Consider the following 14,637-nt stretch of genomic DNA (forward strand, 5'->3'; position numbering starts at 1 on the left):
ATGAAACTGGTTTGCTTAACACGAGCTTTAAACATCTATAAATATGTTGAATTTAAGTTAAATCTTCTTGCCTTCACAGAGCACTGTCTACTTGAGAGAAATCTGAAGGCTTATGTATAGCTCATACCAGGACGCAATGTCTTACTGTCGTCTGCCACAGGTTCCAGAAGGTTCCAGACTGATAGGAGTCCTGAGGAGCTGAAAACCCTTGAAGAGGTATATTTGGGGAAATGGTCTGTCTAAAGCATGGAATATGGAGTGACACAAGGCATAAGCCCTTCAAGTTATGTTTCCAGATCCATGTCTGAAATACAAATTCTGTGTGTAAAAAGCGTTAGGTAAATCTTTAACCAGTGTAAGCATCCAGGTCAGGGTACGTGCAGGGAACGTCTGATGTTGAGCAGCAGCCACGACAGCTTAGAAGCCCCTCCTGGGCCACAAGTAGATAGGCCAGGCCCACGTTGGAGGTGAGGTGCTTGATGGCTGCGATCCCTGCATACAAGGGGGAGAGAAGCAACCAGCTTTGGTCCTTGCCCTTTCTTTTGGGTACCTGCATTCCTGAACTCTTGCTTTTGATGCAGCTCAAAACAGGAGCGCTGACTCGGGGTGCAGAGGCACTTGTGCTCTGTCAGTCAGAGAACCGAGAGCATTTCTCTTCCTTGCTGCAGCTTCCAGCCGCCCGTGGCACAGCCAGATCCCAGAGCCATCGCTGCTGTGTGCCAGTCGGCACTGCTCGCGGCGCCTGCCAGGAAGGACGGTCACGTAGGTGGGTTTGGACCAGAGCTGCGACAGCTGGCGCTGTTTGAGCAACTCCTGCTTCGTGCGCTCCGCCGAGTTCTCCGACAGCCTTACACGCGGTGGATTTGGGGTCGCACTTCTACGTGAGTTCATGTTTACACTGCGGATTTAATTAAAGAAATTCAAGAAACAGTGTAAAACTACAACTCAGCGTGACCTGGGCTGACCCCGCGCTAAAAACGAGAACCTGAACTCCGGGAGGCCGCTGCCCCCCGCCCCCGGGGCGGGCAGAACCGGCGGCGCTGAGAGGGAACGGGGCGGGCGGCTCCGCCGGGGCCGGGGCCGGGCCCGGCCAATGGGAGAGCGGCGCGGCCGATGACGCGGCGGGGCGGGCGGCTCGGCGCAGGAAGCGGAGCAAGGGGGCCGCGGCCTCGCCTGCCGGTGGCGACGTCGCCGCCACAGCCGCCGTCATGCGCCGCTGAGGCGAGCGCTGGCCGGGTCTCGCCATGGGGGCGCCGCTGCCCAACGGCAGCCTCGGCCTCACCGACAGCCCACCGCGGCCCGGCGGAGGCGGGGGGGCGGCGGCGGGGCCGGGAGACCGCGGCTGCGAGAACGGGGCCCTGATGGACAGCTTCGGCATCTTCCTGCAGGGGCTCCTGGGCGTCGTGGCCTTCAGCACCCTCATGCGTGAGTGGCGGCGGGGGCGGGCTGCGGCCTCCGGGCCTCACCGGCTCCGCGCGGCCTGGGGCGGGCCGCGGCCGGACCGGTCCTTTCGTCCCCGGGGTTGGGGGACGGGGCGGGCGGGGCTCGGTCTTGGTTAGCGGTGCCGCGACCTCGCCACAGCGGTCCCGGGAAGAACGCCGTGCTGTCCCGGGCCCTGAGCCGGCCCGCGGCGGCCTGAGGGAAGCGCAGCCGCGGTCGGGGCTTTGTTGGTGCCCGGGGAGCCGGAGCGGGGCCGTGAGGTGGGGCTGCGGGACGCCCGGGGAGGCCTGTCCACGTCCCCCTGGGGGTCTGTGCCCCCGCGGGGCTGGAGCGGGGCCTTAGCCCCGGCCGGGCTGCCGAGAGGGCGGCTGACACTGCCCAGGCAGATGTTTACGGTGAACGGTGTTGTTCTGAGAGACGGTGTTCCGAGTACTTCAAGCAAACGCACTTTCTGAAACTTGCTGTCCCAATATTTGCACCCGTGCTGATACCGTTTATCACTCTAGGGGTGAGAACGTGTTCTGCTTTGAATGCAGCCGTCAAGATGTGGTGGTGTGTGTGAAATCGGTCGGGTTTACAAAAGAAAAGGGCTAGGCTGTATTAGTTTCTTGTCCTATTATCAATCACAAAGTAAGACACAGTTGTTTAAGTCACAGCGCACTATGCTGTGCTTGCTCAGGGTGCCGAACCTTGGCTTGGAGCAGGCGGTGAGCTTGTGTGGCTGTTTGCGCAGCTCAGCTGAGGAGCAGCAACTCGTTACACTGCTCGTTTGAGTTTGGTGGAAAGGCAAAAAAGGGTGGAGGCTGTAGGGACTCTAACCCTGCCTTCTCTGAGGAATCACAACACCACGGAGCTGTTCTGGTAGACTTTCTTCTCTGTCCCGTACTGCAGTTAGGATTCTTTCAGTGGAGGAGTGAAAAAGAAGCCCAGTGCCGTTACCCAGCTGACCCTGAAGTTGCTGTTAACAAAATGTGAGGGACGGAAAAGGGAACATCAGGTACAAGTATTTTGCAGTTTGATCTAAAGACCAAGATCCTGTTTACATTAGTGTTGCGCTGATACCACTTCATGCTAGTGTCATACTATTATGGTTATGCCAGAAGCTTGCTAACATGCTGTATTTGCATATTTTAGTGTTTCAGTCATGGGTAACAATTGCATTACTCTTATAAGTGCTATGCGTGTTGCAGTCATTGTTATGTTACTGAATGACAGCAGTAGTCACTGGTGTAACGTTTGGTCAGCATCCTCATAATTACAAGTTTTAGCAGTTTCCAAACAAAAGTACCTCTCTGTAAGAAGTTGATCTGTATGCATTGTTGTTTTTAGAATGAAGAGATACAAATAGATAGTTCTTATGGATCGTGCATCGAAAGGTGAAGAATTGCAGATGTATGTTATTTATCGGGATAGTATCTTTTTTCTGGAAGTGGTATCACTCAGCTTTGTGCATTTTACAGTAACATTGAAATACTTGGTGAAGAGAAGAGAAGGTGAATACAGAAAGTATGGACTAGGAAAATAAAAGCCTAGTTGTTAGCTGCACTTCCTAACTTTGGTTAGATATTTTTAAACCATGAAGTATTAGAAGGAAATTATCAATTAAGTGCTGGCAATTGTGGAGGGAGGGAGTAAAAGGAAGGTAGCCGGTCCTTGCAATGGTACTGGTGAGAAAAGGAATCTGTTTCCAAAGGAGATTAGAGCAAAAAAGTTGCAACTTGTCATGCTTACTAGGCCAACATTTAAAAACAGAAGGATAGGTATGTTTGTCCCAGTTTTAGCAGCCTCGTTCTCTTCAACTTTGTTTTGGGCTTCTCCCCTGGCCCCGCCGCATGGACCAGTTACGCTGGTAAAAGAGCAATTCTCCCTCAGTTAAGTTTTGTGCTGTGCTGGAGGGCATGGTTCTGTTCTGTCTGCTAGCTTTGTCTGCATGTTTCTATCCTTTTTACATCACATGCAAAATGATGTTTTCTTCCAAAGCCTTTAAAAGTTGCAGGACTTTTTTCTGATCCATGTTACTGAGAAGTAGGAACTTGTGGCTGAGAACAGGAGGGAGAGCGTGACCTCTCCTCAGCAGCCTTGACCTTTCCTCGGCAGTCACCTCGGCTCCTACACAGTTGTTCCTGTCCCTGAGCTGCTGCGGCAGGAGGGATGACACAACTTCTGGAACTGGATCACAGAACGGATACAGCAAGAAAAATAGGGAGATGTGGTTATTTTTAAGCTGGAGTACTTGTGTGCTCTGATCCTCTAACTGCCCGGCACGACGGAGGTGCTAGCGCTGAGGGAGAAACAAGTGGCTGTAAGCAGGGGCTGCTTGAGAAGTGGCACTGCTGTCGGGTCAGAGGTGGGCCTCCCTTTTAATGGCATTAATCCTCTGTGTGCAGCTGTATTGCCTCTCCAGCTCTCCTGGAAAAAGTCAGGGAACTGAAGACCCATGACTGATTGGTGTGGGTTGTTTTTTTTTTTTTTTTTTGAAAGAGAACCCTGGAAGGAGATACTCTAATACTTTGGTTGTGATTAATGTTGTGGAACCCTCTGTAGAAAAAGAAATGAAAATAACCGCAACAGATACATTATACAATTGCTCTTTATGCATAGAGGCTGTTGTCCTTTGAAAACTATTTGATTTGACATGTAAAGAATAGGAATTTTCTGATAAGTGGATAAATCAAAGGCTGACCTAGACTTCCCCTTTTCTATATAAATCTTACCATGCTTATGTTCAGTGGAAAACTTTTTATTTTTTTTTTCTTTTTCCTGATCGTAATAACTAGCTGTAAGAGGAGGAGGAGGGCCTTTTCTGTGCCTCATTGGTAGATGTTCATCTACAAATGACTGAAGGACTGTTCTTAAAGAGAAAATGTTTAAAATCTGACACTCCAGTTTGCTACCACCTTGTGCGTGCACCTATCCAATTACTGTAACGTTATGCTGTCAACTGACCTGCCAATGACATCAGTTAAGCTTCATCTTTTTAAGGGCTAAAATTTAGTTAAATGTCAAATTTTTGATTTGCTGAAGGTGTGGTGACTGTCTGACAGAGGGAGCATGGAAACTGCATTGTTGCAACTGTCTTCTAATGCTTCAGAGAAAGGTTTTTACCCCAATCACGTTATCAGCCTACCTTGTGTCTGCTTTCACTACTGAATTGGCACAACCAGAAAGTGACAGGAACAGAGAATTTGTCGCTTTGGGCTGATGAAATGATCATTTGGAATTAAATCTGAGGTTTCCTTTTCTTTGTAGTTCTTGCCTTCTTTGTTCTGTCACAAAGGTAATGAAGAACAGTTTTACTCTCTTACCTCACAGTAGCCTTTTAAATGAGTGCCTTTCTTCTGTTGTCTTCAGTTTGAAATACACAATGTCATAGCCCCCTAATCTTTTCCTTGTAGAAGATACTTTAGCTAGTTATCATCTGTCCTGACTTTATATGGGAGCCTCCTGAACTTGCTTAACCAATGAGTAGAAGTTTGCATGTGGTTTTTTTTGTTTGTTTGTTTTTTTTATTGCTCTAAGTTGTTTAAGTCCTCCCAAATCCACTCTTACTCCCTCTGATTTCAATTCTTATCTTCCTGCTCTTTGTGTAAAGAGCACTAGAGAAGCAAGGTCCTTTTCTGATGTCTGAATCAGTAGTGAATGTGTTTAATGCTCTCGGAGCCCACCAGTGCGTTGTCTTTAATTGCCATGAATTAATCTGTACTGCTCAGAGTTCAGTCAGAATTACAGAATCACAGAATTATTATCAAGATTGGAAAAGACCTAAAAGATCATCCAGTCCAACCATCACCAATACTTCTCAGCTAAATCATATCCCTCAACACAACATCCAAACGTTTCTTGAACACCCCCATGGTCGGTGACTCCACCACCTTCCTGGGCAGTGCATTCCAGTGCCTGACTACCCTTTCCGAGAAGTAATATTTCCTAATGTCCAGCCTGAATGTCCCCTGGCGCAGCTTGAAACCATTGCCTCTAGTTCTATCACTGTCTACACGAGAGAAAAGGCCGGCCCCTAGCTCACTACAACCTCCCTTCAGGAAGTTATAGAGAGCTATAAGGTCTCCCCTGAGCCTCCTCTTCTCCAGACTGAACAATCCCAGCTCCCTCAGCCGCTCCTCATAAGGCCTGTGCTCCAGACCCCTCACCAGCTTCGTAGCCCTCCTCTGAACGCGTTCCAGGGCCTCAATGTCTTTCTTGCAGTGAGGGGCCCAAAACTGAACACAGTACTCGAGGTGCGGCCTCACCAGCGCCGAGTACAGGGGGCAATTACCTCCCTGTTCCTGCTAGTAACACTGTTTTTGATGCAAGCCAGGATGCCGTTGGCCTTCTTGGCCACCCGGGCACACTGTCGGCTCATGCTCAGCCAGCATCAATCAGTACCCCCAGGTCCGTTTCCTCCACACAGTCCTCCAGCCACTCCGCCCCAAGCCTATAGCGCTGCCTGGGGTTGTTGTGGCCGAAGTGCAGGACTCGTCATTTGGTCTTGTTGAACCTCATCCCATTGGCTTCAGCCCAGCTCTCCAGCCTGTCCAGATCCCTCTGCAGGGCCTCGCTACCCCCAGGCAGATCCACACTCCCAGCCAATTTGGTGTCATCTGCGAACTTACTGAGGGTGCACTCAATGCCCTCATCCAGATCATCAATAAAGATATTGAAGAGGACAGGCCCCAGCACCGACCCCTGGGGAACACCACTTGTGACCGGTAGCCAGCTGGATTTAACTCCATTCACCACCACTCTCTGAGCCTGGCCCTCCAGCCAGCTCCTTACCCAGCCAAGAGTGTACCCATCCAAGCCATGGGCTGCCAGCTTCTGCAGGAGAATACCGTGGGAGACAGTGTCAAAGGCTTTGCTGAAGTCTAGGTAGACCATACCAACAGCCTTTCCCTCATCCAGCAGATGGGTCACTTCATCATAAAAGGAGATCAGGTTGGTCAAACAGGACCTGCCCTTCATGAACCCATGCTGGCTAGGCCTGATCCCCCGGCCATCCCGCACATGCCGCATGATCTCCCTCAAGACTATCTGTTCTATAACCTTCCCTGTAACCGAGGTCAGGCTAACAGGCCTGTAGTTCCCCAGATCCTACTTACAACCTTTCTTGTAAATGGGAGTCACGTTGGCAATCCTCCAGTCTTCCGGGACCTCACCAGTCAACAAGGAGCACTGATAGATGATGGAAAGTGGCTCGGCTGTCACCTCCGCCAGTTCCCTCAGCACTCTTGGGTGGATCTCATCCGGCCCCATGGACTCGTGGCAGTCCAGTTGGAGTAGTAAGTCTCTGACCGTTTCTTCCAGAATCACAGGGGGGTTAGCGTGCTCCCCAGCCAAGACTACCAGGTCAGAGAGAGGAGTACCCTGAGGATAACTGGTCTGACCTTTAAAGACAGACGTAAAGAAGGCATTCAGAACCTCCGCCTTTTCCTTATCCTCAGTGGTCACATTCCCAGCCTCATCCAGCAAAGAGTGGATATTCTCCTTTGTCCTCCTCTTACTGTTAATGTATTTATAAAAGAGCTTCTTATTCCTTTTCACCCCAGTGGCCAGGTTAAATTCAAGCCGGGCTTTTGCCTTTCTGATTTCACCTCTACACATCCTAACGACTTCCTTGTATTCATTCTCAGTTGCCCGTCCCTCCTTCCACAGGCGGTAGATTCTCTTTTTCTCCCGGAGCCTCAAGAATAGCTCCCTATTCATCCACGCCGGTCTTCTTCCCCGCCGGCTCATTTTGCGGCTCAGGGGGACCGCCTGCTCCTGCGCCCTTAAGACTCCCTTCTTGAAGAGCAACCAGCTCTCTTGGACCCCTTTGTTCGCTAAGACTGAATGCCAGGGGACTCCCCCTACTAGTCTCTTGAACAATTCAAAGTCCGCCCTCCGGAAGTCCAAGGTAGCAGTTTTACTATTCCCCCTCCAAGCTCCACCATGAATTGAGAAATTTATCATTTCATGGTCACTCTGTCCAAGGCAGCCCCCAACCTCCACATCTCCCACCAGACCTTCCCTGTTTGCGAACAGCAGGTCTAGCGGGGCAGTTCCTCTCGTGGGCTCTCTGACCAACTGCATTACGAAGGCATCCTCTATGCACTCCAAAAACCTCCTAGACTGCTTCTTCCCAGCATATGTCAGGGAAGTTGAAGTCCCCCATGAGGACAAGGGCTGACGACCGTGCAGCTCGTGCCAGCTGCTTGTAGAATACCTAATCTGTCTCTTCATCCTGGTTTGGCGGTCTATAACAGACGCCCACCAGGATGTCTGCCTTGTCAGCCCTTCCTCTCATCTTTACCCATAGGGATTCAATGTTATCATCCCCAGTAACAATCTCAGTCGCAGAAAAGGATTCCCTAACGTAGAGAGCCACACCACCACCCCTCCTTCCTTGCCTGTCTCTCCTGAAGAGTTTGTAGCCATCCATTGCAGCGCTCCAGTCATGGGAGCAATCCCACCACGTTTCTGTTACGGCAACTAGGTCCTCTGCTGTGAAGCTAAAGACACGTTGAAACAGTTTCACCCAGACACTGCAGATGTTCCCGTGCATCCAACTTCTATTGCTTCTCTCCTAACCATAGGCTCTAACTCCTACCAAACAGAACTAACTGATTTAAAAACTACCTCTTTTTGGCAAATCTGCTTGGACTAGCACTCCTTTTGGATTCTGGCCACTAGTTCTCAAGTCTGTTAGCCTGCTTTTTTTGAAGTCTATTGCTTCATTTTGTTCATTTTTGTTCTTGTCCCTCCTGCTGAAGTATGCATTATTTTCCACCCTGATTTATTTAAGTCAAGCCACTTTGTAACAGGAAATCTTATTGGGTTTTCCGTGATGGAAGAGATGTATGTTTATGCTCTAGGTCAGTAAGCCGAAGATAATATTTTTCAAAGTTTGCCATTATAATAGTTGTATCTTACTTCATGAGGATCTTGATTTTAATATGACAACTTTGCTTCTTAGGTGTTGGGGGTATTTTTGTGCAATTATTACGTTTGTTTGTTTGTTTGTTTTTTTGACTGATGCCACAAAGCTGGTTTTAAATATTTTTGTCTAATGCAATGTGTTTTGTCAGTAATCCCAAGCACCTCCTGAACATTCTCTGGTTAGGCTTTTATTGGTAATGACTGAGTAGAGAGTGGTATTAGCAGAGTTCCCACACATGTACAATGTAGGTGTGGTTGTAAATAACACAGTTTTTATTAGCCAAACCTGCAGAAAGGTATGGGGAAAAAAACATTGCCCATCCCTTTACCCAGTCTGACACAAACCGTTTAAAGTACTTAATCTTGAATATGTAGCTCATTTACTGACCTTGTTTGTCAGGAGACTGGCACCTTATCAGAGTGCAGCTGTGTTTGTTTTGGGATACTTAAGAAAGCTGAGAAATCAGATGCGAGTCATATTGATGAATTACTGAAGTAGAACAGTCATTTGGTTCTCTGCAAGTAAAACGCTTATGTCTGTCTGTGAGGAAAATACAAATGTGCTGTAAAGGAGACAAGAGTGTGTGGGTCTGTTACCTTTTTATGGCTTTACTACAGCTTGTGTCTGTACTCACACTGTAAAAGCTGCTGTGTTAACGAAAAGTGAAGTGATTTGGTACATGTGTGGTGAATAAGTGAGTAAATGGATTTGCTGTTGAGGGTCACAGCAACACAAGAACAAAAACAAAAAAAAAAACCCCAACCAATTCTTATAAAAGATACTATGTATTTTTTTTTTTTTTTTAAAGGCCTCTCTTTGCTTATAGTGCCTTACAGGAAGCAGCTTAAAAACTAAACCCTTAACATCAGTTTACTTTACAGCAGGATTTTCCCACTTGATAAGCCATGCAAGGAAAACAAATGCTTCTTCATATCTTCTTCACTGTCTTAGTAGGTACTTTAGTAGAATTTGAAACACTTTAGCAACAACATGCTTTTCAGAGGAAAGAGTTCATATTTTCATCAAGGTAAGGGAGTGTTGTTATGAGCAATCATGTTCTGGGCAGCAGGGACTTGAGAAGGAATTAAAAGTAATTCCAGTGGCCTTTCAAAAAAAATTTAAAAATCAGCTTAAAGATACAAAAGAACTAAAGCATATGATTTTTAGTTGTTTTCTGTAGCAATATTCTTTCTGCGGATTTAAAGATGTGAGAATGTCAGGGAGTTGACTTTGATACACAGGAACACAGGATTCTGAGTAACAGTAACAGGGTTGTTCCTACATGGCGATTTGCTAAGGTGTAGGGCAGTGGCCTACTAGCAAGGTGGTGTTTTATTAAGAAATGCATTATTTTTTAAAAACTTCATATCATCCTGAGTTTATAGTATCTCATCCTTGTGTGTATTCACTCTGAGTGATGTTTCATATTTATGAAAATATGAACAGTATTGTACTTAGTGGCTTGCACTTTGTTGAATGCTCTTTATTCTTTTTTTCTAGAAGTCTTCACAAATGCAGGTTCCTGGTGAGTTGCCAGATATATGGAGAGCTTTCATTCCCATGTCTGTTTTGGGATTGCCTAGTGTTTAGGCAGTCTGAAATGGCTTTAAGGATCGCTTTCAGGTATCACAGCAATGGGGATGAATCCCTCTTAGGGTAAAGGAAGACTAGTAAGATATGCTAGCAAGATCTGGGGAAGGAGTGAAGGGAAAGTAAATTTTTAAAAGGAGGAGGTGAAAAAAGAAATCCAGAATGTGAAAGCGGGATGACTTTTTTATTGGGAAGCAAGCAGGTGGCTGGGCTGCAGGGCTGGCCCCAGAGTGCAGACGAGCCCCTGGGGAGGACCCTGACAACTCTGCTGAGCCTGCCAGCGGTGAGCAGTGAGAACCTCCAGCTGCGGGGAGAGCTGGCAGCCAAACCTCATCCAGCCTCCCCTTGTCCAGGGAGCTTTCCCTTGGATTCAGGGTTCAGTTTTAGTTAAGTGCTGTGTATGTCAAGTAAATAGTAGTCTTGCTTGATGGTCAGTCTGCAAGTGTGACTGGCTGGCTGGCATGAAGGGGTGATGGAATCCCTTCCCATCTGGCTGGAGGCCAAGGAGGGAGCAGGATGGCGTGGTGGTGGTAGAAGGAAGGTGTTTTTAACCTCTTGCTCCTTCAGGCCCAATCTGTGGTAGTTAGCAATGATCACTATCTTAGTGGGGTGTACTAGAGAACAGCTATTATTCTGCAGGTTACGTGGCTGCAGGACTCATAAAAACCTACCCTGAGGGGTCACTCTGGTCATGGCCAAGTAAATTATGCCTTACAATGATCCAGTGTTTTGTTAGCCCCAGATGGTGAGGTATCGCTTGCATCTGTGTTACATGGCTGTTTCTTGTTTGTTGTGCTTTCTGTATCTCTGTGACATCCTTATCTGTGTTTGAGACAAAAATAAGAGATGCACTAGGAGCTGTAGCAAGAAAAAAAAGTGCAACCACATGGGTAAACTAGCTAAGTAAATGGCTTTATTTTTTGCTAATATTGTAGTACTCTTTTATATAAAAAATATATGGTTGGGTAAATTCTGTCCATTGTGAGCTCTGCAGGAAAAAGACAAATCTTCCTGAGAAATGTCATGTTGTATAACAGCAAATAATAGTAGCATTGGAAACAGCTCAGCTGATCTTTTAGGTGAAGCAAATATGCTGAAATATGTTTAGGAATAATAATTGTGGAGTTTTTTCTTATTTTCAAAACAGAAGACCAATCTTGTTTTGTAGCATAGTTGGGTATGTGTATCTGCATTTACTGACCATAGGAAAAACATTTTTGTAATGTTTAATCCTGCTTAAACTATATTTCCTTGGTTTGTTTTTTTATTAAAACTGCTTGCAAGGTGTCTGATTCTTTGTTGGATATAGATTGTAATAGAATGTCATGCCAATAAAAGTTAAGGACAAAAAAAAATATATAAGTTTAGACAAATAATCGGCAAGTAAGTTGCACTTTTCATTAACAGTTGTCTGATGCCCTTCTTTGTCTTGTTGGCTCAGAACATATTACACTTTTTTACTACTCAGCTGATCGCTGGGTATAATTGTGCTCCAGGTAATAAGGTTGTTCTAAGTATAATTACGCATGTCATTCACATTATGAAATGTTTAGGAAAAAGGATAAGTTACGTTGACATTTGGAAACTATTAAAATGATAAATTATCCAGAAGCTCTGAAGCAGTGTTTAGTTAGAACTAACTTCTGGACTGTTAGCTAGACTGTTGTTTGACTGTAAACTGCATAATGAACGTGTTTGTGGCTTAGTGTTTTATAATTAGATGTGTAAGGAGCTGATTTATACAAATAGCCAGTGCGCATTTTTGTGCTCTGCAGTGATATTCATTTCATGGTTAATGAAGTTTGCCTTCTTAAACTGATATTTAACAAGGTCTTATCTGTGTGGATTTTGTTGATGAAATGAAAAATTAGGTCTGCTTTCTCATGCTTGCTGGTAGGAAATGCTTTTCATTCTCAAAGATTTCTTGGTTGCAGCAAAAGGTATTCCCTACGAACTTCAATGTGTTGAATCTCACTGGCAGACAAATGTAAGCTTGGAGCTTGCATGAGACTGCTTTTGCAGGTGGTGTGGTGTAGGGAGGAGGTTTTAGGGTTTAATCAGGAATAACTAAACTTGTTCACACTATTACTCAGGATACTGAAGACCTGTTTTTCTACCACTGCCCCTGAATCACACATATTGTATGTATTTGTTGTAACCTTGTACATAAGTTGTCATATATAATGAATGTTGAGGATGAAAATGTGCTAAAATGGATTCACAATTCAAATTCCTCATAGCTCACGTTCATGGTTCAGGTTCATAGTTCCAGGTGTAAGTTAGTTCACAGGAGTGCTGAGCTAGAGTACGGAAAGATCATTCCAAGGAAGGTACTACACTTATTTTTTCTGTTGTTCGTGATGTTTCTTTCTCTAGAGGTTGCTTTTTTTTTTTTTTAATAATAAAATGTTTTTGTAATTTGAAATGTTTTGCCTTTGGTTGTCTTAACTTCTGTCACATTTTTGGCTCTCCCAGATTCTAAGACCAGTCTTGTACTGATTAATGTGCCTTGGCTCATGTGATAGAAGGAAACACAGTACTATATTTCCTTGTTTTGTCTACTCACCAGGGCATTAAATAGAGTTCAGGAGGACTTGGCAAGCAGCTGGCTTGGAAGCTGCAAGGTGCTTAGGCCATGAAGATTTGTGACAAGAAGTTTATTTGTATACTACTGTTTGTAAGGTGTCTCCATCGCTGTTCTCCACTGGCACTGTTGAAATAGGTGAATGAATGGAAGTCACTAGAAATTGTTAGTGGGAGGTGAAGTAGAGAGAGGCGTTCCTGAATTTTTAAGCGTTTCAAGTTTAGCAGTAAGTTTTATAGAACTGACTTCAGTGTGCTAACTGGTAAAACTTAAGAAATCATTGTTCTGGGCTTGAATGCTTAGAACTTGGCCAAATATTGTTTTATAGGGTTCACCTTATCAATTTTGGACAGGCTACCTTGAATGAATACTTACAGAAACAACCTTTGCTTTCTTTTTGTTGTTCCATTCCAGTTGCTTTTCTTCTGTTTGTCAAAAATACAGATTTATTTTTTTTTTCAGCAACAAAAACTACTTTAAGATTACAAACAACTATTCACAACTGACAACAAATATCCTCTGTCTCTAAAAGTTTTTGAAGATGTTATACTCTTAAATTGGAATTCCTTTTTAGAATATTTACTCTTAATTTCTCACTTGTGCTGGAAAATACCAGCTACTATGCAACTTCTTCCAGCATACCTTTCTTGTCTTGAGGCTGATGGTGTGCCTAGCACCATGTTACTTTGTATGCATAGGGTTTTAATGCTTTTATTGCCAGGTAATTGTAATGTTAGAAGATGAAATAGTCTAAGGAGCTTTAAAATTAAACAGCGGAGGGGGAAGCGAGGGGAGGAGAAACCACCCTCCTTCATCTGATCTTAAGAACTTGCAATTTATTATGGCAGTATGTTTTTCACACTGGAATTAGGTTTTGGTGTTGTGAAGATTTTATGAAACTTAAACGTTAAGAGGTATGAAGCTTTATCATTAAGAAGAATGCTTATGCATATGGAAATTATTAACATGTTTTCATCTTGATTTCCTAAATGTAATTTAGGCAGTAAATACCTAGTTGTTGAATACGTTATATGAAAGAAGTCTACATAATTGGCTGCTGACTCTCCTTTCATTATTTTGATCATGTGTAAAGGCAATGTATGAAAGTACAGTGTGTATTTTTTGTTCTTTTTAAAGCAGTTGGTGTTATATGAAATATCTTGCTTGTAAGTCAGTACTTAAATAGTTTCAGCAGCCTAGGAAGAGTGAACCTGGTAAGCAGAGCTATTCACAATATTAGTGGACTCTAAACATATAGGGTGTGTCTGTCTATCTTTGGCCTCCTCAGTTTAACATATTTGCTGTTTATAATTTTCTACAAATGGAAACAGTTTTCCTTTTACATTGTTTTTTGATATATCTGAACTTATATTTTGGGTTTGCTTTCTGCTTTTAAAGCTGCTACAGTTGCTGGCTTAATTAATATTTTAATGAATGATGAGTGAATTTGTGCTTTGGCAGTTCTGTCAGTTCCCAAGAGCTGGTTTAAAACAACTGGCTTGAATGACTTAAAGTTCATTGATATCTGTTGTCATACTGGTAACGTTAGGAAAGCTTCATGTATTATTGAGTGATCTTGTGAATGCTGTACGTGAAAATGGTGTTGTGAATTGTAAATTGCTGCTTAGTGCACGTTAATATGGATTGATTTTGTTTGTTTTGCACTAAATAATTCATATTTCCCAAATGGTTCTTATTTCTAGTAGAAAAAAAATCCACTTGAACACAGCAGACTATTTTTCCACTCTCACTGTATGTGTGTATTGCGTGGTAGGAATGAGCTGCCTAATTCTCTAGCAGCCTACCCTTTTTTTTTTTTCTTTTTTTTTTTTTTTAATTTAGTAACACCTGGTTCTAAAGCCAGCTACAGGCACTTTTAGTACTGGAGGCTTACATTTGCTTTGCTTCGGCTATCTCATACATGTTGAGGAAACAGTAGCATGTGCGTCTATCTCTGAACACGCTGGGAAATTGATTTGTTATGCCCTTTCAGTAGAGCACACCTTGGCTGAGCAGTGCTGCATATGTTAAATGCAAAGATAATAAACGCCTGTCTCTAAGATTAAATGTTGCCTTATAACTTCAATATTTGGATAAATATTTCCTAAGC

The 14,637-nt window shown here is 44.5% G+C and overlaps 1 protein-coding gene across 1 annotated transcript in view; it reads left to right on the forward strand.

Moving 5' to 3' along the window:
* The first annotated feature begins 1,185 nt into the window (after positions 1 to 1,185).
* STIMATE (STIM activating enhancer) overlaps positions 1,186 to 14,637 on the forward strand; it is a 37,668-nt gene continuing 24,216 nt past the window's right edge. Inside the window, exon 1 of the mRNA XM_086755624.1 lies at positions 1,186 to 1,425. Within this exon, the coding sequence (XP_086611750.1) occupies positions 1,245 to 1,425 (181 nt within the window). The 5' untranslated portion in view covers positions 1,186 to 1,244. The remainder of the gene's footprint in view (positions 1,426 to 14,637) is intronic.

Source organism: Chlamydotis macqueenii, chromosome 10, assembly GCF_036417535.1.
Source record: "Chlamydotis macqueenii isolate bChlMac1 chromosome 10, bChlMac1.mat, whole genome shotgun sequence".
NCBI classification, from domain to species: domain Eukaryota; kingdom Metazoa; phylum Chordata; class Aves; order Otidiformes; family Otididae; genus Chlamydotis; species Chlamydotis macqueenii.